This window comes from Branchiostoma belcheri, unplaced genomic scaffold (genome assembly GCF_001625305.1).
Source record: "Branchiostoma belcheri isolate BF01 breed outbred unplaced genomic scaffold, Haploidv18h27 scaffold47, whole genome shotgun sequence".
In the NCBI taxonomy this organism is placed as follows: Eukaryota; Metazoa; Chordata; class Leptocardii; order Amphioxiformes; family Branchiostomatidae; genus Branchiostoma; species Branchiostoma belcheri.
The window spans coordinates 2,087,375-2,114,242 of NW_017804098.1; the positions used below are offsets into that span (position 1 = coordinate 2,087,375).

General features: G+C 40.9%; 2 protein-coding genes across 3 annotated transcripts in view; one reads left to right on the plus strand and one right to left on the minus strand.

Moving 5' to 3' along the window:
• Window positions 1-3,901: 3,901 nt before the first annotated feature.
• Window positions 3,902-17,263, minus strand: LOC109479266 (selenium-binding protein 1-like). Of its 2 annotated transcripts, none has more exons than XM_019781221.1 (11): window positions 17,156-17,263; window positions 10,413-10,574; window positions 10,124-10,188; window positions 9,181-9,366; window positions 8,788-8,908; window positions 8,264-8,446; window positions 7,638-7,819; window positions 6,464-6,542; window positions 5,892-6,013; window positions 5,437-5,651; window positions 3,902-4,854 (listed from the first exon to the last, which is right to left on the minus strand). In XM_019781221.1, exons 1-11 carry the CDS (start codon window positions 17,157-17,159, stop codon window positions 4,692-4,694), a joined length of 1,482 nt encoding a protein of 493 aa, XP_019636780.1. In that variant the 5' UTR covers window positions 17,160-17,263; the 3' UTR covers window positions 3,902-4,691. The 2 variants fall into 2 exon arrangements, with proteins under 2 accessions (XP_019636780.1, XP_019636779.1); XM_019781220.1 differs by lacking the exon at window positions 17,156-17,263 and adding an exon at window positions 12,333-12,443.
• Window positions 17,264-20,032: 2,769 nt separating this feature from the next.
• LOC109479129 (protein-cysteine N-palmitoyltransferase HHAT-like) overlaps window positions 20,033-26,868 on the plus strand; it is a 7,343-nt gene continuing 507 nt past the window's right edge. The window contains exons 1-10 of the mRNA XM_019780998.1: window positions 20,033-20,157; window positions 20,533-20,594; window positions 21,402-21,515; window positions 21,754-21,957; window positions 22,851-23,111; window positions 23,762-23,933; window positions 25,068-25,218; window positions 25,342-25,377; window positions 25,582-25,774; window positions 26,646-26,793. Of these exons, the coding sequence (XP_019636557.1) occupies window positions 20,061-20,157; window positions 20,533-20,594; window positions 21,402-21,515; window positions 21,754-21,957; window positions 22,851-23,111; window positions 23,762-23,933; window positions 25,068-25,218; window positions 25,342-25,377; window positions 25,582-25,774; window positions 26,646-26,793 (1,438 nt within the window). The 5' untranslated portion in view covers window positions 20,033-20,060. The remainder of the gene's footprint in view (window positions 20,158-20,532; window positions 20,595-21,401; window positions 21,516-21,753; window positions 21,958-22,850; window positions 23,112-23,761; window positions 23,934-25,067; window positions 25,219-25,341; window positions 25,378-25,581; window positions 25,775-26,645; window positions 26,794-26,868) is intronic.

The following is a 26,868-nucleotide window of genomic DNA, read 5'->3' on the forward strand; positions in this document are numbered from 1 at the left end:
TTGAGGACTGGGCTCGAGATCAGTTATATGTGCCCTACTTCAGCACGTCGGCAGAACGTACTCCACCTGCGCGAAACCCGTAATGTATTATGCATAGAAAGAATGTCTCATATAATTAAGTTGAGCATATAAGGTTAACGTCCTGTCTAAAGTTTCCAAAGGTTATGTCGAAAACGTTGTCGTTTGCAACAGGCAAAATTCTGATGCAACGTTGACCAAACATCGTGCGAAAACCGTGAAAAATCGGGATTTCACGCAGGCGCAGTACGTTCGGCCGACGTGCTCCCTAGTGCATCAGCATAGTGTGTGGTATGAAGCGAAATATGGTTATTTCTTTAGCTAGTTTATCGCCACACCATTCATCAGCTGTACGTTTTTATGTTCAATTTGCTGTACTTGGAATTTGTAATAGTTTAATGCTTCTTATTTGCAGATTGAGGAACAAAGCGGTCAAGTTAATAGAGCGAAAAGTTCAGTCATTAGATAAGGTATGTCTGCACGGTATGTATACAGTATAGGCAGTGCGCATAATGCTAGAATTTATAGCTCTATCCATTTGTACATGTTTCAATTAAGGCATGGAAAGATGGCATAAGATTTACACCTGGTCGTTCCACCACCACTCAGCTTTTGGAAACATACCACAAAGTTGTGTCCATACTAGACAGTGGGGGGCAAGTAGACATGTTATTTCTCGACTTTCCCAAAGCATTTGATTCTCGACTTTGCCAAAGCATTTGATTTCTCGACTTTGCCAAAGCATTGGTTAGGAGGAATCTGGACTATTGTGGTCTCCACATTCTCGTAAGTTGATATCTCTAGTCGAGGGGGTGCAATGCCGGGGAACAAAATTCATCATAGGTCCCCAGGCTAACCACCTTACCTGCAAGGAAAGACTAGAGACACTGCAGTTGTTACCTCTCACGTTTAGGCATGAAGTTGGGGACATCATGTTATTTGTTTCTGACCTCTGTAGATGATTTTGTCAGGTAATCATTTGGCAATACAGAAAGAATGTTAAATAATTATATCCGTGCATAATATTTGACAACAATAAATACTGTAATTTAGATTCTCAAATCATAGTGATAGTACGTCGATGAAGGTTAGACATCCAGGTAATACGATATGCCAAAAAACAGTTACTCAAGCAACTGGATATGATTTTGAAAACGTCAGACGTTTCAGCTAGTATCCACTAGCTTTCGTCAGTGACTGAGAGACCAGAGGGGAAAGCAGGTTTATATACACAACCTGTTGATTGATATGCAAATAAAGTGAAGACAAATTTTTGGAAGTCGAAAAAGGAACAAAAGTCAGACAAGTCAAGACAAGATGATGCAAATTAGTCTGAAAGCTCCTGTTATACAGGACAGGAGCTTACGTGTTATCTATCTGACTTGAGTCAGCAATTCGTCGGGCACGTTTACCACAGAGACAAGCTGAAGCCTTGCGCACCAAAGTAGCTACCACCCTGAAAGTCTCCAAACCCCCTGCTAGTAACATCACACGGGAAGAACGTACCGCTCTCAAAGATTTGGCCACCAATCAAGACATATTGATTCTTCCTGCAGACAAGGGCAGATGCACAGTAGTCTTAGACAGGGAGCAGTACGACAGGAAGGTACAGGACCTATTGGGAGACAAAGACACCTACATGCCCTTGAAAAAGGACCCCACTAACAAGTTTAAAGGGAAAATCAGTTCAGCTCTCAAGAAATTGCAAACTGAAGGAGTTCTGGATCGCCCCACCTACCTAAAACTCAATCCCACAACGGAACAACCCCCTGCTTTCTACGGCCTTCCCAAAATCCACAAAGTGTCCCTCTACGACCCATAGTCTCCAGTATAGGCTCTGTCACCTATGAGTTAGCAGGTTTTCTAGCCAAGATTTTAGGACCACTAGTGGGGAAATCTCAGCACCATGTACAGAATAGTGCCGACTTTGTCAACAAAATCAAAGACATTCATGTAGAGGATGATGAAACCATCACTTCGTATGACGTGTGCTCACTTTTCACCTCCATACCACCCAAGGAAGCAGTGTCAGTAGTCAAGGAAGCCTTGGAAGCCGATGATACACTTGCAGATAGAACCAACCTATCCGTTGACCAAGTTTGTGAGCTACTAGAACTCTGCTTAGGATGCACATACTTTACCTACAAAGGACAGTTCTATCAACAAATGCACGGCTGTGCTATGGGATCACCAGTCTCACCAATTGTTGTAAACCTATACATGGAGAAGTTTGAAAACAAAGCCCTCAGCACTTTCAATGACACTCCCCCGGCCAACTGGTTTCGATATGTAGATGACACTTGGTGCAGATTGAAAAAGAGGGTAGCTGCTGACTTCTTTGACCACATCAACCAGATAGATGACAACATCAAGTTCACACAGGAGCCAAGCCATGACAACATGCTCCCTTTCCTAGACACCAAAACTATCGTAGAGGAAGATGGTAACCTTCGTTTCGAAGTGTACAGGAAACCAACCCACACTGATCAGTACCTGGCTTTTGATTCCCACCACCCTTTGGAACACAAACTAGCAGTGATCAAAACTCTCTTCCATCGTGCAGACAACATTGTCACTTCAGACCAAGCCAAAACGGACGAACAAAGACACCTCCGAGGTGCCCTGGCTAAATGTGGCTACCAAAACTGGACTTTCAACAAAGCGCTCAAACCTTCAGATCAGTCTAAGAAAACCCAGAAGTGCAAACCATTGACCAACAAAAACAAGGCCAACATCACTATTCCGTATGTCCAAGGAGTATCTGAGAAACTCAGACGGATCTTCCAAAACTTCAACATAGCCACTAACTTCAAACCTCACTCAACCCTCAGACAAAGACTGGTACACCCTAAGGACCGACCTCACAAGGGTACCAAGGCGAATGTTATTTACAGACTCAAATGTGAGGAGCCCAATTGTAACAACACCTACATCGGAGAGACAAGTCGACCGCTTAAAGTAAGGTACAAAGAACATTGCCGACCTAGTGCCAACGGCTACTCCTCAGCTATTTTCCACCACCTACAGCACAACCAGGGTCACTCTTTCAAACTCGAGTCCACGGATGTCTTAGACCGCGAAACACGCTGGTGGGAACGGGGTGTTAAAGAGGCAATATATGAAAGAATGTACAACCCCACCCTCAACAGGGAAGGGGGGCTACGGGTCGATCTTTCCGGCACTTGGGATTTGGCACTCCCAGTCCCGAGGACAGATAACACTTAAGCTCCTGTCCTGTATAACAGGAGCTTTCAGACTAATTTGCATCATCTTGTCTTGACTTGTCTGACTTTTGTTCCTTTTTCGACTTCCAAAAATTTGTCTTCACTTTATTTGCATCAATCAACAGGTTGTGTATATAAACCTGCTTTCCCCTCTGGTCTCTCAGTCACTGACGAAAGCTAGTGGATACTAGCTGAAACGTCTGACGTTTTCAAAATCATATCCAGTTGCTTGAGTAACTGTTTTTTGGCACATAGTGATAGTAAGTGACCCTGTATATTTTGATCTGTATGAACAATAGCATAAATAACTGTTTAAGATAAAGAAATTCAACAATGCATATAATTAGACGTAAAAAGGCAAAACAAAAGATATTCAATTCCCATATGTCGTTAAAAATGATCATATGATGGCCAAAATTCGTAGTTTTGTTTCCACGGATTTTAAAAAGAAAGAAGCTATATAGATGTACAATAGTATATAGTGTTGTACTTAATTTTAGACGTTAGTATTTTACATCATTTTGGTCACCCTTTGGGGCAAGAATATGCATGAAAATGATCTATCTGTTCATCTGCTATTCACTATGTGCAATTTCGCTTGTAGTACCTAATGGAATGTAAGGATTTATAACATTACAAGCAAAACACCAGGCCCAAAGTTTTACACTCACACACATTTATTATATCGCATATTGCTATTATTTTGCATGCATTCTGACACAGATGACAATTTCCATTTTAAATCAATTTTTTGTACCGATATTGGATTGTATCATCACTCTTTAATCAAACGATTTCGACTACTTACGTTTATCTAAATACCTTTCAAGTTTCTAAATGTAGCAGCATGCATTGCACTCCGATTGTTTACGAAAGAAAAAAATTAAGGAATCATGCAATTACTAACTACCACCTATGTAGTCCTTTGAACAGTCCAGAGTTAGTGAACACCATATCTCCTAGATGACGAATCCCACCAGTTTTAATTCTATTTTCTGGATGTAACGTTGAAAGGTAAAAATTATCAGATATAAAGATCAATTGCTTTCTAAGTCATAGTTTCGACTAATTGTATATTATACTCTCGGGTACTGGTTACCTTGATATTGAGAATAATTCCAACAACAATATAACCATTAAGTGGTTTTTGGATTCTAAAAATAGATGTTCATATTCTAGCTGGAATTTACTTGTATCATAGACACAAAATGTCAGTAAGAAAATTAAGTTCATGGCTGCATGGTACTTATCAGTACTGATGACCCTGTGTATGGAATGTATTATGTTGACGTGCGATATTTCTATATGAGAACATCACCTTTGGACACCTCTTGTCGCTTTTTTGGCGAACGCCAGGCAATTGCAGCATGCAGAAAAGCCATTACAAGCTTATGGCACCAGCATTAAACATGGATACAGCTGGATACAGCAACAATCCTGTCAAGTAGTCTAGAGCCAGATGTCGGAGCTACAGTCCCCGCCCGGGTAGCGGACCTCGTGAGCCAGGACCGGACCGTGAGGCTCCTGCCCGAAATCCACCAAGAAATTCTGGTTCAGGGACAGGCCTCCAACGTCGGTGTTGACGTCAACAATGAACATCAGGGAACCCTCTCTGTAGAGGAAAACAATGCATACTTTTCAAAAATCAAAATAAAGAAAAACAGTGCCCCATTAAATCTACCCAAAACATTCAACTGGCTGAAGCCAGTTGAAATGTATGACATAAATAAAGTACAACACGGGGTAATCCGTATCGCTCTAGGTATCAGCCCGGCCGACCGCTAATATAGATACCTATATTGAACTTTGTTGAACTTATTGATGAAACTTGCAGGTTTATATAGTTAAAATGTTTGCAAAGATTTAAAAAAAGATCGTTTGTTATGTATATGTATATCAAATTTAAATTGCGGTATGGTTCAATATTGAAAAGAAACTTTACTAAAAATATATTAGTATAACCAGAACATCAATTAGGATGGTCTTCAAATATGCTGCACGTTACCGTTTTTTAGCCTTGTTACCAGACCTACTTTAGTTCCCGAGTCTTCATCCCCTCCTCAAACAGAAGAGAAGACCATTTGTGGAGAGGATCAAGATTTAGGAGCTACAATAGTTCTGGTATTCAGCTTATAAAGCTGATCTTAGATCATGCTTGTACTAATGTACGGTAGGTAATTCTGATAAAACTCACTTGATCATGTCCGGGTAAAACTGTTTGTCCCAGCCGCTGTAGAGAGAGGTGGTGACGTACAGCCGTTTGCCGTCCAGACTGAGCTGCAGCATCTGCGGCGCTGAGCCGGCCTTCACCCGCCCGTTCAGGACCAGAGGGTCCGGCTGCTGGTCCAGCTCCACGTCATGTGTCACCCTCACAGGACCGCCCTTACAGATGCTCCCGCCGAGGAACAGCTGTAAACCGAAAAGTAGTTTGAAACATTCTTTATGAGAAGTTCTATTAACGGAGCTATTTCACTCACTCCACTCTTTCAACTAGGCAGGTGCCAACCGCCATGTTGGTGTCCTATTTGCATTTTCGTAAAGGTATATAAATATTAAGTGGCACATATTTTCCTCTCCTTCAGTTCCACCATACGATGTTTCTTTATGATGGGTAAAAGAGCCTTGTTGCTTTTGGTTCTTCCCACTCACCTGCCCGACCAACTTGGGGTTCCTGCGGTCAGTGATGTCATACTGCCTGACGTCACCGTGCAGCCAGTTGCTGAAGTACAGGAAACGGTCGTCCATGGAGATCAGAATGTCCGTGATGAGCCCTGACATTTGGGATACAAAAGAAAACATTTTGACGTGTAAGCTTAATAGATACGTACAATACGCTTATGCGTATCAATGTTTCCTTGACAACATTATGAACTTACAGTAAAACTTTGAACTTTATTCCAACACACAGTTTACAGAGAGATCACATTTTAGTGAAAACTATCGCCTTCATCAGGATAATTAATGACCAATCACTCCACAACGTGATTTACTATGATTCACTTATGAACTTTCATGATTATGAACTTTCATGATTATGAACTTATATAGTTTATGTTCTGTCAAGGCCTGTGCATATTGATATCCTGCAAAAGAATTCTACAGAAAACTTTATTTCTCGATATTCATGTTGTTATGAATATTTCCCGGAGTGCACTGTGGGAAACCAATATGGTGCGTGGCGCCTTCCTCACATTTTGCTCCCTCCCGGATATTTCATTTACCTGGCATCTCAGGCAGAGCCCAGCCTTCCACCTTCTTACTCGGGATGTCGATCACCTTCTCTGTTGCCCAGTCACCTCTCTAAAGATGAAACATTACATGTTATCAGCTGCAAATACGAACTAGGGAGAAATAAGGGATATGCACCAAATCAACGTTCAACAATATTACTGGTATTACTGGCTAACATACTCAAGAATAGGTCTGATGAATGTCAGGTCGATCTGCATTAGGACATCTATCGAGATCCCCGCCTTCTTAGCAATACTATTAAAGGTAATACATTCTAGGTCGAGCTCTGTTCAGCATGTACTCAATGTGGACGTCCCACGTCAGGTCGGCAGAAATATTGACCCTGAGTAGTTTGAAGGAGGTGATTCTTTGGATCACCTTGCCGGATATTGTGGGTTGGGGGGGGGGGGGAGGTACATTGGACTCTTTCCTTGCACTTATGACCCTGACTTGGGTTTTCTTCCCGTTTGCGACAAGAGACAAAGAACTGCCTCAGTCATCAGTAGAGTTGAGTTCCTTTTGAGTCTGGTCGGGCAAAGACCCCATCAGTACCTCTGAAGTTGTCAAGTCATCAGCATATTTGACAGGGGCGACAGATACTGGCATCGAGCGAATTGATACATATAACGAACAGAAGCGGTGACAGCAGCCCGCCTTGAGGGACACTGGCTAAAGCTTTGTGGAGTTTTGACAAACATAACCCTAATTTTACCATCTGTGTCCTGTTTTCCAGATAGCTGTGGATTGTCGTCCATAAGTCCTGTGGGAAATTCATATCTGCTAGGGTCTGTAGTAGCTGACCATGGTTAATTGTGTCAAATGCACGTGAAAAGTCAACCAAAACGGCATGGATGCATCGCTCGTAATAATACAATGGTTTGTCCATTGCCAATTGCTAATAAACGGTTAGATAAGCAATGCATTTTAAAGTGTTCAGCACTGCCGCCTTCTCACCATTGCCCTCATTACATAAGTTTGATGTACTTCATATTTCTGTAAAGAAACAAAACAGGATACATATTTTCTTGTTATGTTGCGTCATGAGTTCTGTCCCCGATTCTTTGCGCTCTTTGAATAGACACCTTTTACATTGTGTATAGATTTGCTATTATCTAAACTATTGATCTATATGGCTTTGTCAAGTCGTCTTGAAAATAATCTTACCGGAGTCTTGTAGAACCTGAAGACGTTGCTGCTGAGCGCACAGCCCACGTACCCTTGCGGCTCGTCCGGGTTGTGCAGGAAGCGGATCTCCAGTGGAATGGCGCCCTCGGGGCCGAGGTCAATGTCCTGGATGCGCCTGTGGGTTGTCCAGTCCCAGACGTGAAGGCTCTGGCCGTACTTCCCTGGAATTTAGAACAAACGAAAAATGCAAAAACATGAATAGATAAATAAGTAAGCAAAGTAATGCACAAGAAACGTGTGCAGAAATTAAAAATCTTATCACAAAAACCAAAATAATAGGGCAAAAATTAATCGCACATCAAAAATTTTATTTTCGTGATAACATGCATTACCTTGCTGGTAATGAAAGATAATTGTTGTAAAAAGCACAATATGCTAAACCATGGAACTTGACTGAAACTAATAAATAACATGAATTCTGAATACAATTCTTGCAAAATAGACTTTCTACAATGTTTAAGACATCTGTTAGCTGTAGGAAATTTACAAAATTTTAATGTCTGTAGCTGTAGTTGAATAGCCAGGTTAACTTCGGTCTACCAATGCAAACTAAACGCAAGAAAAACTTAATTCATCTGAGAAAGACAAGAAAAATATCTTCGCACCATCGGCATAATGCTGAGGGTCAAAACCACCTGACAGCAGTTTTGGGTGTCCCCACTCCGTACTGATCATGACGTTGTGCCGGGGCTGGTACCAGAAGTCGTACCCGAACTCTGTCTCTTGTCCCGGAACCTCCCAGGTCCCCTTCACTTCAAACGTCTCCCCGTCCAGCAGGACAAAACCTCCTAAAACACATTGGAATTGTTATCCGTTCGCAAGAGCAGTAGAACCCCTGGAAAGATTGACTTCTTGGTAGTCCTTCGTCGCCGAAGATGACAGTCATTGTGCTGAATCACGAGGGATGAGACCTCATGTGGCTTACCCAAATGAATATTTGACAAAAATAACACTGAGCTACCTTTTCAAGTTCAACACGTGATCTTATTTAAACGCAATGTCAGCATACTTAGTACTTTCGCCAAATTCATGCAACATAACATAATTTATGAAATTGCTATAAGTTCAAAGTTCAAAGTAACAAAATATGGACAATTTCACAGACACGCGTTCTCGCGAGATCTCGTACCTTTGGCGTTCCCGCTCGGATCACCGATCGTGCTGATCATGATCTCGCCGCTGCCCAGGCAATGGGTCGTGTGGGGGTTAGCCAATCCGGTCTTCCAGTACACCTCGGTCGGCTCTACAGTCTGTAAAACACATTTGACTTGTATAACACAAACAAAAGAAAAAAGAAGTGGTTGAGTGTATTTGCTATTATGAAAAAGAGTTAACATAAATTGAACGTGAGGTAGAAAATTCCATACAATCGTCGTTTGTTATTTGTGTTATTTTTTATGGTTATTTCTTTTGCGTGTGTTATGCATGTGTGTATATACCTTTGCATATTGCTCCGGCTCAAATCGACCTACATATGGTGTACCTACATAACCTTCTCTGCGCAGGTAATCATTCCAATCACCTTGTGAATGCGAGGAGCCCGCGGATTGGTTCCCGTGTCGATGACGTATATCCGGCTGGAGATGAGACCAGGACAGATGAGGCGGTTCCTGGACTTGGAGGCGTCGTTAAAACAGGAGCTGCAGGCGTTCCACCCGGTGTGGTGCAGCTCGTCCTTCATGTTCGGCACCTCCAGGCGGTGGATTACCTGTTTTTAACCATAACAGTAACTAGAGAGGTAACATTTGCAAGGCAAATGCATAATGTTTATCTCACATATGGTCTGCTCTGTTAATTATGTTTACCGAAGGAAAACATATTGTTTTTGCTCAGTTTCTTCTTCCTCCTCTTCTTCTTCTCCAAACAGTGTCCTCTGACCTGAACCAATGCTGTGTCTGTTGCTGTGGTAACTGGTGTTGGGTTACATCATGTTGCAATTTTCTAGCAGGAGGGATTTAGACTTCTGCCTGACCATATGTATGAATGTGCTTGAGTAAGAATTAACAGAGCAGACCATATGTGAAGGTAAACATTATGCATTTGCCTTGCAAATGTTACCTCTCTAGTTCTTACTCAAGCACATTCATATATATGGTCAGGCAGGAGTCTAAATCCCTCCTGCTATAAAATTGCAACATGATGTAACCCAACACCAGTTACCACAGCATCAGACACAGCATTGGTTCAGGTCAGAGGTCACTTTTTGGAGAAGAAGAAGAGGAGAAGGAAGAAGAAACTGAGCAAAAACAATATGTTTTCCTTCGGTAAACATAAATATTGGTGACACACTCAAGCGACATAGCTTATATTAACGTCCCTACTTAACATAAAGAGAGACAACATTAGACAAAACTCATGAAATCTTTGTGCATGCGTGCACGTCTGCTTAATGTACATATGTGTGTGTGCCTTTGCCTGTGCATGTGTCTTTCTCTCAGATAAAATATGCTTTCATGATTGCGTACCTTGCTGTAAGTCGGTGAATTGGGATCCACGTCCACGGTGGCAAGATAGTCAGGCCTGTTTATACCTGAAAAAAGACACCACATCATGTTTCTTGAATGCATCTTAAAATGTTTCACGTGATTGGCTATATACACAGTACTAATGCCAGCCCAGAAAGGAACAAGAAACAGTCATGCCTGCAAATATCAGAGTTATCAACCAAGAATTGAGGTGTTCAAAAGCTCATACATGTATCATATGTAAATTAGAAGCATTTTTATACATTTGGTGCCAACTTATTTTCCCTACCAGTATTGCGGTAGATACAGGGAAGGTAGACAATCTGCTCCTTCGGGGCCTTCATAGCGTCCAGCGGGGTGCGATACCCGGGCCCGCAGCCAGGGGCGCTGCAGCACGACTGTTGGACCTGTCCAGTCGACAGGTGTCCCTTCACAACCTCCAGTCGATCACCTAGGTAACAGAAAAATGGCGTCATTAATTCGGTCAGCATGGCAACTCCAAACGTCAGAATACAAGCTTGTTGGTATGGAATAGCCTCTTTGCTTCATTCATGTTTTTATAATTAAAAGGTCTAGATTATTACCTCCACAAAGGAGGTTACGTTTTGGATCGCAGTTGTGACGCTCGGTCAATATAATGACTCAACAATGCGTGGATGGATTGTCTCCTTATCTAATATATGGAAAAGTGTTGGCAGGCAACAGTATTAGTTGGATTATTGCCTCCTAGCGGCTTGTAACGGTACAGTAGCCTCCGGTTTTGTACCTTTTGATCTAAATATAGTACATTGTGTGTTGTTTACCTAGAGATTGAAAATGGCCAGGAAAACCTGTCTCTAACAAAACGTCACGGGGGTTATAAAAGATTATGTATCCAGCTTAGTTAGACACAATGATCTCACAACTATTATGTGGTCGGTTGTTTTCAATACTTAGGCACCGTAAGCGAGAAACGGCACTTCCTAAAGCATTACTTTAACTGCAGTTGCTGTATGATATAATGTAGGTCATTAAGTGCACACCTGTTGTTATCTTGTTAACTCTTACCTGCAATCCTCATAAAACTGATCACCAGTCAGGGATTGACAGATCTCGTACCCTGCGGCTTTTAACAGATCTTACATCTTCGTTTGTGTGTAGACTACTGCAGGTATTTTCTTTTGATCACGAAATTCGATAAGCTGTGAAACACTCGATACCTTGTGTGTACTTAGTAAGAAACGAACTTACGGAAACGCGAGGTAGAAAAAAATGTAGATAAGAAAGTCTCTGCTTCCTCTGATTTTCTTAAACACTCCCCCCTATACTAAATGGTAAGCATCCATGCATAGCAATCGAACAGTCTTGAAACCATGACAGGCTTGTTTTCTTCAAACATTGGGTCTTTCGTATGCATTGTTCCATGGAAGGGGCACAGAGTGGGAGGGGCAGGGAGGGTAAAGTCCTCAAAGAGGCCGCCATATGGGTTGAATGAATTTCCGTAACAAATTAATTCATTGCGAATACTTACTACTCTAATAAACCTTTACAAACCGTAACGCAAGTAAAAAATGGAAATCTATCTAGCTAGATAACACATCAAAATAATCTTTCATTGCAAGTCAAGCTCTTAGTGAAAAGAACGAGGAAACAAGTCCTGGATAGAGGAGAGTGACAGGCTGTGTTGGCCCGTATCCCTGCCAGCTGAGATGTGATGAAGCACTATAGAAGAAGAATGGCTTGTTCCCAAGAAGTGTTCGGGGCAAAAAGAAGCCGGCATTGTTTTCTACTGGCCGTGTCCCGAACAGTCTTTAGCTGGTGAAATCCGACTCTATAGTGTAAGTAAACCTAAGTGCTGCATTGTAAACTATGTAATCTGTAACCAGATCGTCTCGGTGGCACATTCGCAACTATCCGGCAAAACACTACATTACTATGCGTTACAGACAGAATCCAATGTATTGACCAACTGACAAAGTCGTCTGTACAAACTTGTACTGTTACACCAATTTTATAGGGTCATCCTGCCATCTGGAATGGAGGTCGCAAAAATGTCCCTTGACTGAACTTTTCCATCCGTAACCTTTTGACCCTTAGTTAAATACTGACGAAGCAAACTTATATAATAACATATCGCAGTCCCATCAACCGTACTCTTGTACACATTCATAGATAGATACTGGCGCTACTTTTGGGACTTATCATACATATACATACGTTAAAAACTTACCCATGATGCTGATTATGAAGTAACGTAATGCTGATGCAGCAGATTTCAGTATAAAGACAACTGAGGACTGAATGAGGACTAGGCTCGAGGTCAGTTATATGCCCTACTTCCACTGTATAATGTTTGTTTGGACTGTACCATCAGAAAACACGTAGAGGGGTGGAGGTTTTATTCTCGTTTTAATACGGAGGGGGACTTGTGTGATGAATATCAGGAAAGTCCCCCTGCAGTACCTTAGGTAGACACTAGGATGTCAACAATCGACCTTGTCCTTGGATTTGTCACCGCTTTATACTAGTAGGTACCTACCCACATACTAGCCGTGGACGACTCTAGTATCCGGCATTTTCATGCAAAAAGCATTACTAGAGTCGTCCACGGCTACCCACATACCAGATTACGTGTCAATCAATGGTGGAGTTATGATGTTTTGTTTTTTTTTGCCACAAACTGCAGTTAATGTTTCGTAAGACACAGCGTTCATTTGCAAAGCATAAACATATCTACATGCTTATTAGCATCATAGCATTATACCTGGCAAACCCTGTGATAGGAAGAGGTATAAACAACTATGCAGGTGTTTTGTTGTACCATAGGCAGTTGTTTACGACCCGGGTCAACCCGTTCTGTGGTACATGTACTTTGTGCCAGCCATAAGAAAAAACAAACAAAAACATGACACCCCCCTCCACAAAAATGCCTCATTCGTAGAGCCAGGTGCTAATAAAGAGGTTAAATTTAGAATACCGTCTCCTGTTCGACTGCTGTGTCAACTATGATTGATGTACAAAAGTTCACATAAAGTTGAAACAATCTGCCACGGCTGGGGTCACCATGAATAAAGGGGATTTCGACACTTGCGTATACAATTGCAAGATCTACGGTTTCTCGTTAGGCCACAGCAAGTAATCTTTATGGATGACATCAGCGCACACCTTAATTTTCGCCTAATTTTGAAAAAAAAAGAAGAAATTTTGTTGCCTTCTGACAGTGGTCAACATGCCGAAAATGGGCAAATATGTCTGTTGCCATGTCGGAACGTGAAGACAGGAGACAAGAAAAGACTCTGATTCAATGTTTTGTTTTGTTTTGTTTTGTTTTGTTTTTACTTGATGCAGTGATATATGATGCTGGCTGTGTATAAGTGATGTTCCCACTGAATCAAAACCAGTTGTACAATTATTGAGTCAAAATTTAAGAATGTAGGAACCTTGTTTTTCGGCCCGTCTTGTTTTCTTCGCCCGCTCGCATTAGATTTGGAGTCTGCGGAGGATGTCATCCATAAAATGTACTTGCTGTGGCCTTATACCCTATAGCTAACACTTGAAGGTGTTTTGACAGCCCTGCGATTAGGACTTATCATAGGTCTTGGAGAGGATTCAGTTTGCTATCGTGAGCCGGCAGGTTATCAAAGGTCAGGTCTTACAGGGATGATGCAATACAGGATGTTGTTAAGAAGGGCTAGTCTCCACAAGACGCGGGTATGATAGTACGGTAACAGTCAATGGTAACAGTATGGTAGGATAGCATTTAGCACTATGGAATGGTAGCATTTCCCAAGTTATTATGCAAATAATGTCTTCATTGGTATATTTGATATATATCGATGTTCCTCTATTTATATGATTATACTAATCTAACTCTATTAATACAATGTAGTATTAAATTGTGTCAGGAATTAATGACGTTTTCTCGTTTGTTATTGAATTGTGTACAAACTGGCCTACATGTGGAAATGTTGACAGGGCATGATAGTAACATAGAATATCTCTGTCTTTGTATGGGGTAGTGTTATATTGGTCTTACATGTAATATGTTGTAACAATTTTCGTCGGTTTTCATCATAGGTTGGGCAATCTATTATAAAATGTAATTCTCGGCTTATACAAATAACCTTTAAAAGTCGTGAACTGAATTTGCCCCTGAAGTTCAAAGCTTCTATTTATAAAATTAATGAATTACTTATAAATTTTATCTGACTCTATGATAAATGTTGCAAGTCATCGAATTGAATCGACGTTTAATCGAATGGCCTTTTACGTAAAGAAGGGTGGAGAAAACAAGTACTGTACTATAGAAGGGTTATAATCGTAAGGGGAAAATACATGGGTAATGAGAAATGGTGTAATTCAGCAATGGTAACTGCCTGGAATTTCAAATTTAGGGTATTTGAAACTTAAGTGAAGGTGAACATCATTAAACATAATCTATTCAAATAAGAACCTCATTTGCATGATTTATGAGGAAATGATAGAATGGTATTCTTTGTTAAGATAAGACTGTCTATTTGTGAAGAATATGATCAAGTGATATAATTCATGGAAATGGGGATCCTATTTGCATAAACAGGGGGAATAATCTATAATTTGTCAGTCATAAAGATTAACATCATTTAGCGAAGACATGAGATCGTGGACCTCTAGTTACAAAATGCGGTGAAGAGGAAAAACAAGAATGGCTTTTGCCAACACGTGTCCCTGGCCAAATGAAAAGCGCTGTTTGTTCTGGCCATGACCTGAACATTCTTCAGTCGTCTGGAAGAGAAGAGCTGTGGTAAGATCGGGAACGGGACGGTAAACAACTAGCTTGGGTCAACTAAGGATACGTACCACTTTTAAATTAATATTTACCAAAAGCTTTTATTCTTTAGAGAGACTCTCCGTCTCTCTCGCTCTGTGTCTATTTCTTTCCCTCTACAATTAAAGGTTTGATGGGAGATATGGCTACCACAAATTGACCTGATGGTGTTTGTTATCAGGTCAGTTCATGAGATTCTTAATTGACACAACAAAAAAGTACAGAGACTTTTGTATGGTCTTCTACAACTTAACTAAAGATCTAACAAAGCTACATGTAAATACATGTGTGGATAACGCCATCTTACGTACAGAGTATATGTATGCTGTAACGATAAAGGTTAGCTATTCTCTAACATGTGTTCTCTAAGATCGAAACATTCTTTAATGTACTTTCCTATTTGAACACTGTATTGGTTATCTCCCCTGAGAATGTAGTTGCATTTATCTATAGGATCTAACGTATTGAAATCAATTGAACAAGAGGAAAGAAAGGTGAACAGCAATAGGCGCTTATCATTATAGAGTGTAGAAACAAGGAGCCCACACACACTTTTATCCGGGAACGTTTCAACAACGAAAGAGGAGGAGAATCATTTATGTGCTCATTGCCATTTTGAAGAAGTATAGAAACAAAATTGAACAAAAAAGTGAAAATCAGAATTGGCCCAAAGTCCTTCTGGGCTTCTACTTCCAATTAAAAAAGGTCCCATGGATTCTTTAACAGATGCCTTTTTTTCACCAGTCTTAATCATTATCATTGTCATAGCCACTTTTGTAACGTTGATAAAATTGAGAATGGGTGTCATTTTGTAGTTGATTGTACATTATATACAGAACTGAGAGATATTCTCTCTATGGCAGATAGGTTCCCCTGCATGAGACTTTTAGATAAAACAGAACAAATTGTAGTCCTTTTGAAACTAGACAAACCATGTATCATTAGCTCAATATGTAAATAGTAGTTGATATTAGTCTATATACTTTAAGATATTTCTGTAATTTTTCATTACCTGTAGCTTGTATTTATGACCTGTTTATTCATGACCTGCAGCTTGTAAGAGCATAAACGTAAACAATAAGGGTCTTTTCCTGATCGGTGCATGCCCGTCGCCAGGGGTGTTCGGAAGACCCCCACACACAAACACATGGTTTAAAGGTCCAATTTTTATCTAAAGGTCAAATATTCTTCTTTAAAAGGTGGACTGATTTGTATTACCAGCTGGAATCCTTCGCTAGAAAAACTCACTTTGTCATTGAATAGAAAGTTATCTCTGATTTTCCCTTTGAAATACTTTAAAAAACGCAGGAAATGCCATTTTAGAATTCGAAGGTTCAATTTTCAAAATTTTCTGGGGGAGCATGCCTCCGGACCCCTACAAGCCTCGCGCACTCGGCGCTCGCTAGACAGTGGGCCCCCCTCCCCTCAAAATCCTGGCTACGGGCATGCAGTGAACCGTATCGGGTGGGGTAACGCTCCTCCCGGTAGACTTACTCTTTTGTTAGCAGCATTCACGAGTGTTAATTTACGACCGTACACAGAACTTAACGGCCTGCCCGACTTTTGTCCATGACCTCATGACCTAAAATGGTAGGCGTGTCTGTATTTACAATACATGAATTTGCATACAGAAAGCTTTTCAAGGTGTTTTACACCCATTAGACAAAGTATGATTATCTGTACATTAAGGCCCATAACCAGCAGTAAATATATTGAGAAAAATAGTGCAGATCTGTAGTAATACGTTGTTGACTTAAGGTCCTTACGGAATGCACCGTCACGATTGCTACACGGAACCCTCCGTATTTCGTAAATAGAGATCCGTACCAATTCAATATACAACAATCTATACCACAACAGCTACAACAAACGACGGTACTTAGCGTTAAAATGGTGGCAAGGTGTTCTTGTGGTTAGGGTTTTTGGTCCGACCAAAAATTACGACCCTTGAAGGATCTGAAGGTTCAGGGTTCGAATCCCTGACAGGCTTAATCTCCAAGCAGATCATACATTGGCAAGGCAGTATCTTGGCCAGAGGAGTGTCCATTATCCACCGAAGCGGCCAGTGGATACTGTCTTACACTATTTTACTGTTTTTGCGGACACCGAAAAATCTGCTTGGAGATTATAACAGGCCCCTGTGTCAGTGTGCCCATGAAAGGCACGTAACACCTATTTCCAAACTCGACTCAGGAGAAAATGAGTACCCAGCTAGGTACAACGTGATAAATAAACAGCGTACTTACCCATTGTGACAGATGCCGTAAAGCCGGACTAGCTTCAAAAGACTGCGATAAAGACTAATGAGTTGAAGGCCGTCTAGCTCTACCCGCCGGGCACTGAGGAGTGATCTCGAGGCCAAAGGGTCAAAGGTATATATTGACGTCATCAGCAACGTGTGTGCACTCAGGAGTAAAGACTGATGTGATATGGAGATGTATAGATACACACACACACAAACACACACACACATTTTGCAATTAATAACAAATATCTGCGTAACAAAATCGACTCTATTCAGTTAGGACACACCGACTTAATTTTATGGATGACATCCTCCCGCGCATTGATTTTCGCCTGTTCTCCAAAAAAAAAAGGTAATACGACAATACGTAACGTCTGGCCTGTCTCTAGGCCTGGGTAGTCCATGGAAGTTACCGACAATACGTAACCCTGGAGGATGGCACCGATGGCACCAAAGCTCCACGGAACTCAAGAACTCAGTACATACCTACAGTCAGTGCCGATTCATAAGCTCTGCAAAAAGCCAGCATATACTAGTATACCGGCTTGTCGTATACTGCCTCAAATTCACAATACCAGCTTTGTATTCCTGTGGTTTGGTAGCGTTTTCATTTTGGGCCAAAATTTTTTATTCGCCCGCGCGAACTAGTTTAGGGGGTCTTCAGTGGATGTCATCCATAAAATTAAGTCCGTGTGGCCTTATTGCTAAAATTGGAATAACTTAGTAATGTATGTGTCATTTGCAAATTTTTTCCAGACATGTTGCTATTGCAAATGTGATCCATTCTGTACATGCATAAATTTGGAATTTTGCCCTACTACTAGTGCTAGTCATAACTTTCAGGGAGGGACTTTGACCCGTTGACATGAATACAGAGTTGCTGACTAAGTGTGCCAGACCTTAAGTTTGTGACCTTTTGTTTTCCAAACACTTACAGCGTCCGGGACTCTGTAAAGTAAACATGACCCAGACTGCCCGACACGCCGTCTGGGCATTTCATGTTAAACAAAGGTGAAGCAAGGTGAAGTATCAAAGCTAATTCATTAGGCATTCACTTCCCATATTGCCTAGTAAAAGTCACGGATATGACGTAAGACCACCCCCTCCCTTCCTCGATGTAATATTTCCAACAAGTTCTATCGACAAACTGGTCAACTATTGTTTTGAATTATGTCTCTAGTATAAAGCGCATGCCATAATTGCATTTTTGTTGGAATTAGAGAAGATGACGTACCTTCTATCGTTCTAATATACGTAATGCGACCGTGCGAGTAAGAGAGTCTTCGGTAGAACGATAGAACGATGAAGGTACGCCATTTTCTCTAATTCCAACAAAAATGCAATTATGTCATGCGCTTTATACAAGAGAAATAATTCAAAACAATAGTTGACCAGTTTGTCGATAGAACTTGTTGGAGATATTACATCGAGGAAGGGGGAGGGGGTGGTCTTACGTCATATCCGTGACTTTTACTAGGCATTATGGGAAGTGTGAAATTGGTGAATGTATCCCGATGCATGCAGGGAGACGCGGGGCACTATGGGTAGCGCACGGAACAATAACGTACTGTAAATCTTGAAATGATCGTTGTGCTTTTATTTTCGCGGTATTCACGATGACCGCTCCATCGCAAAGTCATGAGATCGCGAATGTGATCTGTTTTATGTAGTATAATAGCTGGATAACCAGTCTTTTAGTACTTAGCCCTCATGGGCATGAATATGCAAATACATGTACTAATGAACATCATTGTCATTGTTTATACCGGCTGCGATGGTGGCAGTGGATTTCACACCTGGCACGGACGTTTATTTACTGGTAAACCCAGATGAAGTCACACTTGCTAACAGCCATGACCTGCGACAGGCCAAAAGATCTATAACGTTAGGCCACACGGACTCAATTTTATGGATGACATCCTTTGAAGATCCCCAAACTAGAATGAAAAAAATCCGGCCAAAACAAATGCTACTAAACCACAGGAATACAAAGCCGGTATTGTGAATTTGCGGCAGTACATAGCGACGTTTACGACAAGCCGGCACATGCTGGCTTTTTGCGGAATTTATGAATCGGCACTGACTGCACGTATGCACTGAGTTCTTGAGTGGTGGATCTTCGGTAGCCTGGGTGCCCGGCCTCGTATTGTCGCTAACTACCATGGGCATGGTGGTTAGGGATCTTAACGTAGAGCCAGGCCAGAGCATCGGTGGATCGACCCTTTTTTTTAGAACAGGCAAAAAAATCAATGCGCGCGTGGATGTCATCCATAAAACTAAGTCGGTGTGGCCTTACATAGCTCACATACCTTAAACGTTTACAATTTCGTGAAATTGTCTTGTTTGCTTTCTAACTACCCATGGTGCCCCGCAGCTCCCAGCATGCAATTAGGTCCATAGAAAGGTGAAAATTGCTCTGACGTCAAAGTTATACATATAATCAGTACGACACATATATAGCGAAATATTTGTGAATGCTATAACAGCTCAAATAGTCATAGAATGAGTATTCTTCTACCATACACCCTGTATGCGAATCATGTCATTTTCATAAAAAAAATAGCTTAAATCCTTTTTTTTTTTACATTTATTTCATTTATTATTCATTTAATCATATTCCTTCTTGGTGACGATGAAAAAGCATTCGAGGCGATACTTACACGCATGCGTGACACATTCAGTTATCTCGGCAACAGGTGCGACGTTTCCCAGGCAGACGGTGATGACGTCACTTCTACAAACTGAATTCTACCAAAACATCAGATAAGCACGTGGGCGCAGTGCTAGTCAAACTAGCTTTTCACTGTGTCAGAACTTGGGCAAAATTCTTCGCTAGCTATAGGTTCTCCAATTTAGCAGTCGTTTAGCTCGACAGGCTTTTAAGAATTTGTCAATTTTGGTTCGATATGGGTTCTCTACCAAAATGGGAAATAAGAGCATATTTTCTTCCCTGGATCGGAGTTACTATCTACGGAGTGCTTCGAGTCCTTATTACATCTTTCAGTGAGTGTTTTTTTTATATTATTGCTAGAATAGATTATTTTGTGATAGTCTTGAAACTAGATTTTATTTTTTTCATTTCAAACTTTCCATTAAGCGGCATGCAGGATGCGTGGCCATTCGGTGTTAACAGTGTTAACAGTAGTCTTGAATTCTAATGCTGATACATGTCTAGAACTATCGCCAGCATTGTATAGGGAGGCAGTGTAAGATATTTTTGGCCGAGTTAACGTTATCTATCATACCCATAGCTCTTATAGACGATTGTTGGATTTTATAAATACATATGTGTATATGTTTGGTTCACATATATACTTCGGTACAATCCTTCAGAGCCGTATTTTAGGATCATTAATAAGATGTTGATTTTGTCACCAGATGTTACCCAAAGAGTCATGGACGGTTTGGATCTCGGCATGTGGCCACTGGGTAAATACAAGGTAAGCGGTGGGGAAACACTCAAGTCGGTTACATTTTAACCTATACGAACAGTTTTCAAACGATCACATTTGTGTGTACTACAGCCATTTGAGTCGACAAAATGCGAATAAGACTGATTACCATATAGCCAGTAGCCGTCGACCAATCATAAGGCTCCATTTCCCATGGGTTATCAGGCCATAACCTATGACCATAACCCATAGTTATTGGACCGTACCATTATACGGGGGACAGGACACTAACAGTGGTGTTAATACTCGTAGTATTTATCTATTAAAAACGTATTGTAATAAGGTTTTGACAATGCAGCATAATCAAATGAAATAAATGAAATTTGAACAGAAAAATACAAAACATAATTTTTGACACCCCACTAAAAGTGGTACTGTTCCAATGTCACGTGGTCACCGCAGATGATCACCTAGTAGATGATCTGTTTTTCTGTCCACACAATCTTGTTTCACGTGACATAGTTCTTTTTGGTAACAGTTTTTTCACGATTTTTTTCGGCAATGGAGGAATTTTATAAAGAAATTTGGGTCAAATAACTGTAAGATAGGCTATATGATAATAACGTTAATGCCCCGCCTTATCCTTGGTGTATATGGTGAGATAATCCCTGGTCGGGTGCGATAACCACCGAATAATCCACCGAGGGAAACGATTATCTCACCATATACCCCTCGGGTCGGGGCATTAACCCTTTATCAATTACCTTATCTGGATTACACTACTAGCACAATCCCACAGGTATATTACTGTACAGGTAGAATTTTTTCTCATAGTTGTCCTTTTGTCTTTCCTAGGACAATGGAGATACACAGTGGACACTATGGATCCACATATTTGGACCACAAGCTCTTTCCGGGTTGATGGGGCATTTTGTTGTTGCACGGATATGTGAGCTGCCTTTCCTCGGGGTAAGCTTGTATCTTTCCTGTCAATCAGTTTTATCATTAACCGCTAGAGGGCGCTAGATCTAAGATTCTGGCATATCATATGTTTATTGTTGGGCATTGCTTTAAACTTACAATATGATATTTGATATCACCCCTTTCTGAAGAAAAGTAGAAACAAACATTAATCAGATCAAGTAAAAAGAGAGAGAGTATTGAAAGAGATTTCGGCAGATCATGCAGTCATCATTTCTTGTTACAGGTTGTCCAACACAAGTTCAACGCATGCGCCGTGTATACGGCCGCGTTCTTGTATTACGTCATCGGCCTACAGTACGTCATCGTGCTCCTGTTTCATACCGTCATCATGTACGTCATCGCTAGGTCAAGGGTTACCTGGTTCTGTTGGCTGTACGGTCTGATAGTGTTCGAAGGACTGACCTTCGAACCGTTCAGAACTTTGCAGGTATGTTATCTAAATTTGTCGTTACATATTAAGAATAAGGACAAAAAGAAAGGAAATAGATATAGATATATAGTATAGTATAGTATAGTATAGTATAGTATAGTATAGTATAGTATAATATAGTATTATACGCAGTAGGACGTATTTTTCCAAAATAAATGTTCATAAGCTCCAACAATCTAAAAGCAATCCCGTCAAAATTTATTTGAAATTATAGAACATTATAAAAACTTAAGGTACCCCCAACGCAATATCAAACTCCAAATCAGTGAAATATTGTGTATCAGTAAAAAATTATTACACTGCAAATTTTATAATACTGAAAGGACCAAAATGTTGTTATCCATATCTTGCCTTCATCTTGAAAACATACTTCCTTCCGACCCACTCAACGCAAACGACGCCACATTATGTACTTTACTTCTTACAGGTAGCCCCTCCCTCCCATACCCTACTAACTGACATGTATCTTTGATATTGTGTTCAACTATATCCACCACTCTGGAAGATTTGACCAATCTCAATAATGTTATGCTATAGGTATTGGTGCGCCAGCCACTTTCATTTTATGTTTATGTTATACTTTATGTCATCTTTATGTTTACATTTGTATTATGTTTTATGAGCAGCGGATTTACATAAGCACAACAAGTGCTTCCTATTCAATGCTCAAAAATCCATGTGAATAAAACAAAATAAATATTGTGCTTTTAACTGTTATAAGAACTTTTTTCATAATGTGTGATCATCAGCAACTTCACAGTCCAACAATCACTAATCTCTATATCACTAATCAATAAAGAATATAGCCAAGAAGTTGTTCCATACGTGCAAATAGTTTGAAAGTACACGTGTTAACGTACAGATAAAAGAGTCGTGTACTTTTATTTTAGCTCGGTGATCATCGGGACCAACCCTACTACATGCCTCACGTGACCTCCGTTACCATGGTAACAAGCATCATGCGTCTCATCAGTCTGGGACTGGACTTGTGTCAACAACAGGAGGAAACAAAGAATGAGGGAGAGAAAAAGGAGAGAAAGAAAAACGGACAGAAGGATGAGTCTTCCATCTTGGAGTGTCTGGTTTACATTTTCTACATGCCGACCTTTTTCTTGGGTCCGTTGATGACGTTTCAAAATTTCAAACAAGAAGTAGGTGTCAACATTTGTATTTCAAAATGTCCCCCTTTGCACAAGTTAATGTGACACTACGTAACGCTCAACATTGTTATTTTGCCTGAATGGTCCGTTTGAAATTTGTATTTTGTTGCATCAAAACTTCAAAACGTGTTACGTTGCACTGCACTAAATATGTGTGTGCAAGTCTTAAACTTGTGGGTGATACATTTATGTTACGATTGATTTTATTAGGAAGGACAAGATAGTTTGAAACATTTCTATAGACTGTACGACGGACGAACGACATTCTGGACACAAAGGCCGCGTTTATATGAAGTCACCCAAACCAAGATTGCTGCCACGTAAAAGCTTAAGTTTGTATTGCATATAGATAAAGAAATATCACCCCGTAATCCATGACCAGGCGAAGTTACAGTGAAATCACATTGCGTTCAGACGCAAATCGCGACGCGGGAAAACCGATTTGAAACCACCTCTAGAAGTGGTTTGGGATCGAGGCGCTTTCAATGTGATTTCAATGGAGCGTTCAGATGGAGCCACTTGAAACCGGCTTCGGGGTAAACCACATGTAAAGCGCCTTGGGTGACTTCACATAAAGCTCCATTTCTGTTTTGTAAGGAGGCAAACGTTATCATTATTCATTCTAACAATTCCAATTGCAGATGCATCAGAATCATCGCGCATGCGGCGTAGCGGAAGTCTGGAGTTTCCTGGTTTCCTGTGCGCGCTATGCATGTTGGGGGTTGCTGTTGGAGTTCCTATACCATCATTTCTTCATCCACATGATCCACAGAACCTTCTTCCTACTTCAAGCCTTGGACATGTGGACACTGGGCAAGTGTTGGCTATGATACATGATATGATTAAATAGTTTATGCTAGCTAACCTGAAGGTAGACTGAATTTAAAGAAGCACGTAAACGATATTCAATGATAGCATAGCCTTATAGAAGAACTTAATTGCACGACAATTGCACATGGTACAATGTATGGCAAACTACATAAAGAGAGTAACAAACAATAAAACGAGTTGAACAAGACCTAATGTCGAATAAAACCTAACACATCTATATCATAATTATTCAAATAATAAGTGATAGCACAAGTCTTTGATAAAGTGTTACAATCGAGTGGGCTAAGTTTCGGAATTTTTTCTAATAACAAAGCATTCCTTTACATATCTACCTATTTTTGCGTTGTGGGGACCATTACATGTAAAGATATATTCAAATCTGTCTCTAACATCGAGACTCTTGAAATCTATTGTACTTGATTCGAGAAATGTAAATAGCTTGTTACGTATAACATCATATTTGGTAAATTCCATAACAAAATGACATTATTTTCTATATGCTTTGAACAAAATTGATATGTTTGTAAACAATAGATGCAGCGTAGCAACTCTTTAGAGTTAAAGTGTTTCTACGACTTTCTCGTGTGAAATTGCATGTTCTACATTTAGTCATTTTCATTAATGTTTTGCTAAGCTGCAACGCCTCAAAGGAGCGAGACTCGAGGGAAACCAAGAATCATCTAAATCATGCTTCTGATGGATCAGTATTGTTAATACAAGAAATATCATTCCATATGAGGTCTTGCTAATTATCTCATAGGTTATACATGATGCAAAACCGGTGCAATAACTCAATTGGTAGAGTGCTCGCTTTGTAACCGGGAGGTCGTGAGTTCAAACCCCGACCGGGTCATACCGAGGACTTTAAAAATGGTGCACACTTCTTTCTCTGCTTAGCACTCAGCACATATGTCTGGAAAAAGTGTGGGAAGGTCAAACATACAACTACCAGCGGTCTAGCCCCCTGCTGTAGTGCATTGCACAATTGTGTGTTGCCCAAGGGCTACGAAAGAGAGACGGGCACCACCCTACGCTCGGCCTAAGAGCACGGGAGACCTTCTTCTTCTTCTTCTTCTTCTTATACCTGATGTCGTTCTGGACCTGTATGTTCCCCAGGTGGTATAGCATTCCTGCAGTGCCAGTGTTTCCAGCTGAAGTACACAGTTCTGTACGGGCTGGTCGGTACGTTCGCCCGAGCAGACGGGATCGTCACCCCGGGAACTCCCAAACTCAGCGCCGGGATCTACACGTTTCTCGACATGTTGAAGTTAGTGGATTTTCCTATCTTACATTTAATTTTTGCTAACGTTACTATAAAATGGTTTTCCGTTTTAACATACTTCCATTGTCAACAAATATTATATAATACTTTTTGTCTTTTTTCCAATAGGAATTTCGACAAAGGCCTCCACAAATGGATGTTGAGGTATTATAACATATTTCTTCAAAGCATGACTATAAATTAATATGTATATATCTAAAATCATTTGGTAGTTTCTTGAAAAATATATGATATTATAGGGATTTACATAATATAGCATTGAAAGTATTGCTTACGCTGGCTTAAGTCGTATACAAACACATGAAGTCCTTTTTGCACTTGTGTAATATTGTCATTCCGCCTCCCCAGGCATGTGTACATTCCGCTCGGCGGGTCCAGACGAGGTTTGCCCCGCCAGATTGTCAGCTCCTTCGCGCCGTTCCTGGTCCTCGCCATCCGCGGTGAAGCAGACATCTCTGTCATCGTGTGGGCCGCGGTCAGCTGGGCCGGGCTCGTTCTCGAAACTCTCGCGAGACTAGCAGCGAGAACTCAATACATCCAGGGACTGAAGGTATGTTTTTGTTGACCTTCATTGAAGGAAACCATTTTGTTTCGCTCTGTTTCCTCATTTTCCTCTGCCTGTTCTTCTTCGAACACATAGGGTCAATGACTTGGACCAGGCGTCTGTCACCATGACGATCTACATTACTACGAATTCGACTGCGCAGTCGATTTAAGCCGTGTTTATGTGAAGTCACCCAAGACGCTTTACATGTGGTTTACCCCGAAGCCGGTTTCAAGTGGCTCCATCTGAACGCTCCAAATCACATTGAAAGCGCCTCGATCCCAAGCCACTTCTAGACGTGGTTTCGAATCGGTTTTCCCGCATCGCGATTTGCGTCTGAACGCAATGTGATTTCAATGTTACTTCACTTGGTCATGGATTACGGGGTGATATTTCTTTATTTATATGCAATACCAAATTTTTCGTGGCAGCAACTTAAAGAGTAGTAATGGTCAAATAATGTGTCCGTTCTAGGGCGAGCTTCACCGCCTCTGGCGGGACCACGTCGGCATTCGGCCGAGATACGCTGGGAGGGGGCACCAGCAACCAGGCCGTTGACCTCTGACAATAATGATACGCTACCTACCTGTTTTCATCAAACAACATTGAATGTAGTTTCGGAGAATCGTGATCGGGCATGTTTTAAAGGTAATGTATGGCACGTGGACCAGATGTGAGAAATGTAAGTTACCCAAATCGCGGTTTGGGTGTCTTCACATAAACACGGCCTTAGACTGACACACCTGCACATGTCACATTTATTCCCCAGCCCTATCTGTCAAATAACTCATGGCGAAAAACATGACAAAATTATTCATGATTCTAAAAACACATTTCATTGATGAAAACAATTTTGTTTCTTACACAGAAGAAGTACAGGCTGTCCGTTGCATCAGAGCGTCGACTGTCGGCGCTCTTCCATGGCTGTCTCCAGGCCCCGGCTTTCATCAGTACGCTCGTCTTGCTAGGGGGCGTCAGCGTGGGGAGGGTCTACCTGTTCAAGACATATGTCATCGGTAAGATAAGTATTACTCCTCCCTCCCAAAAACTAAGATGTAGCTTTTTATCTCATTTATTTAGTACGTAACTTT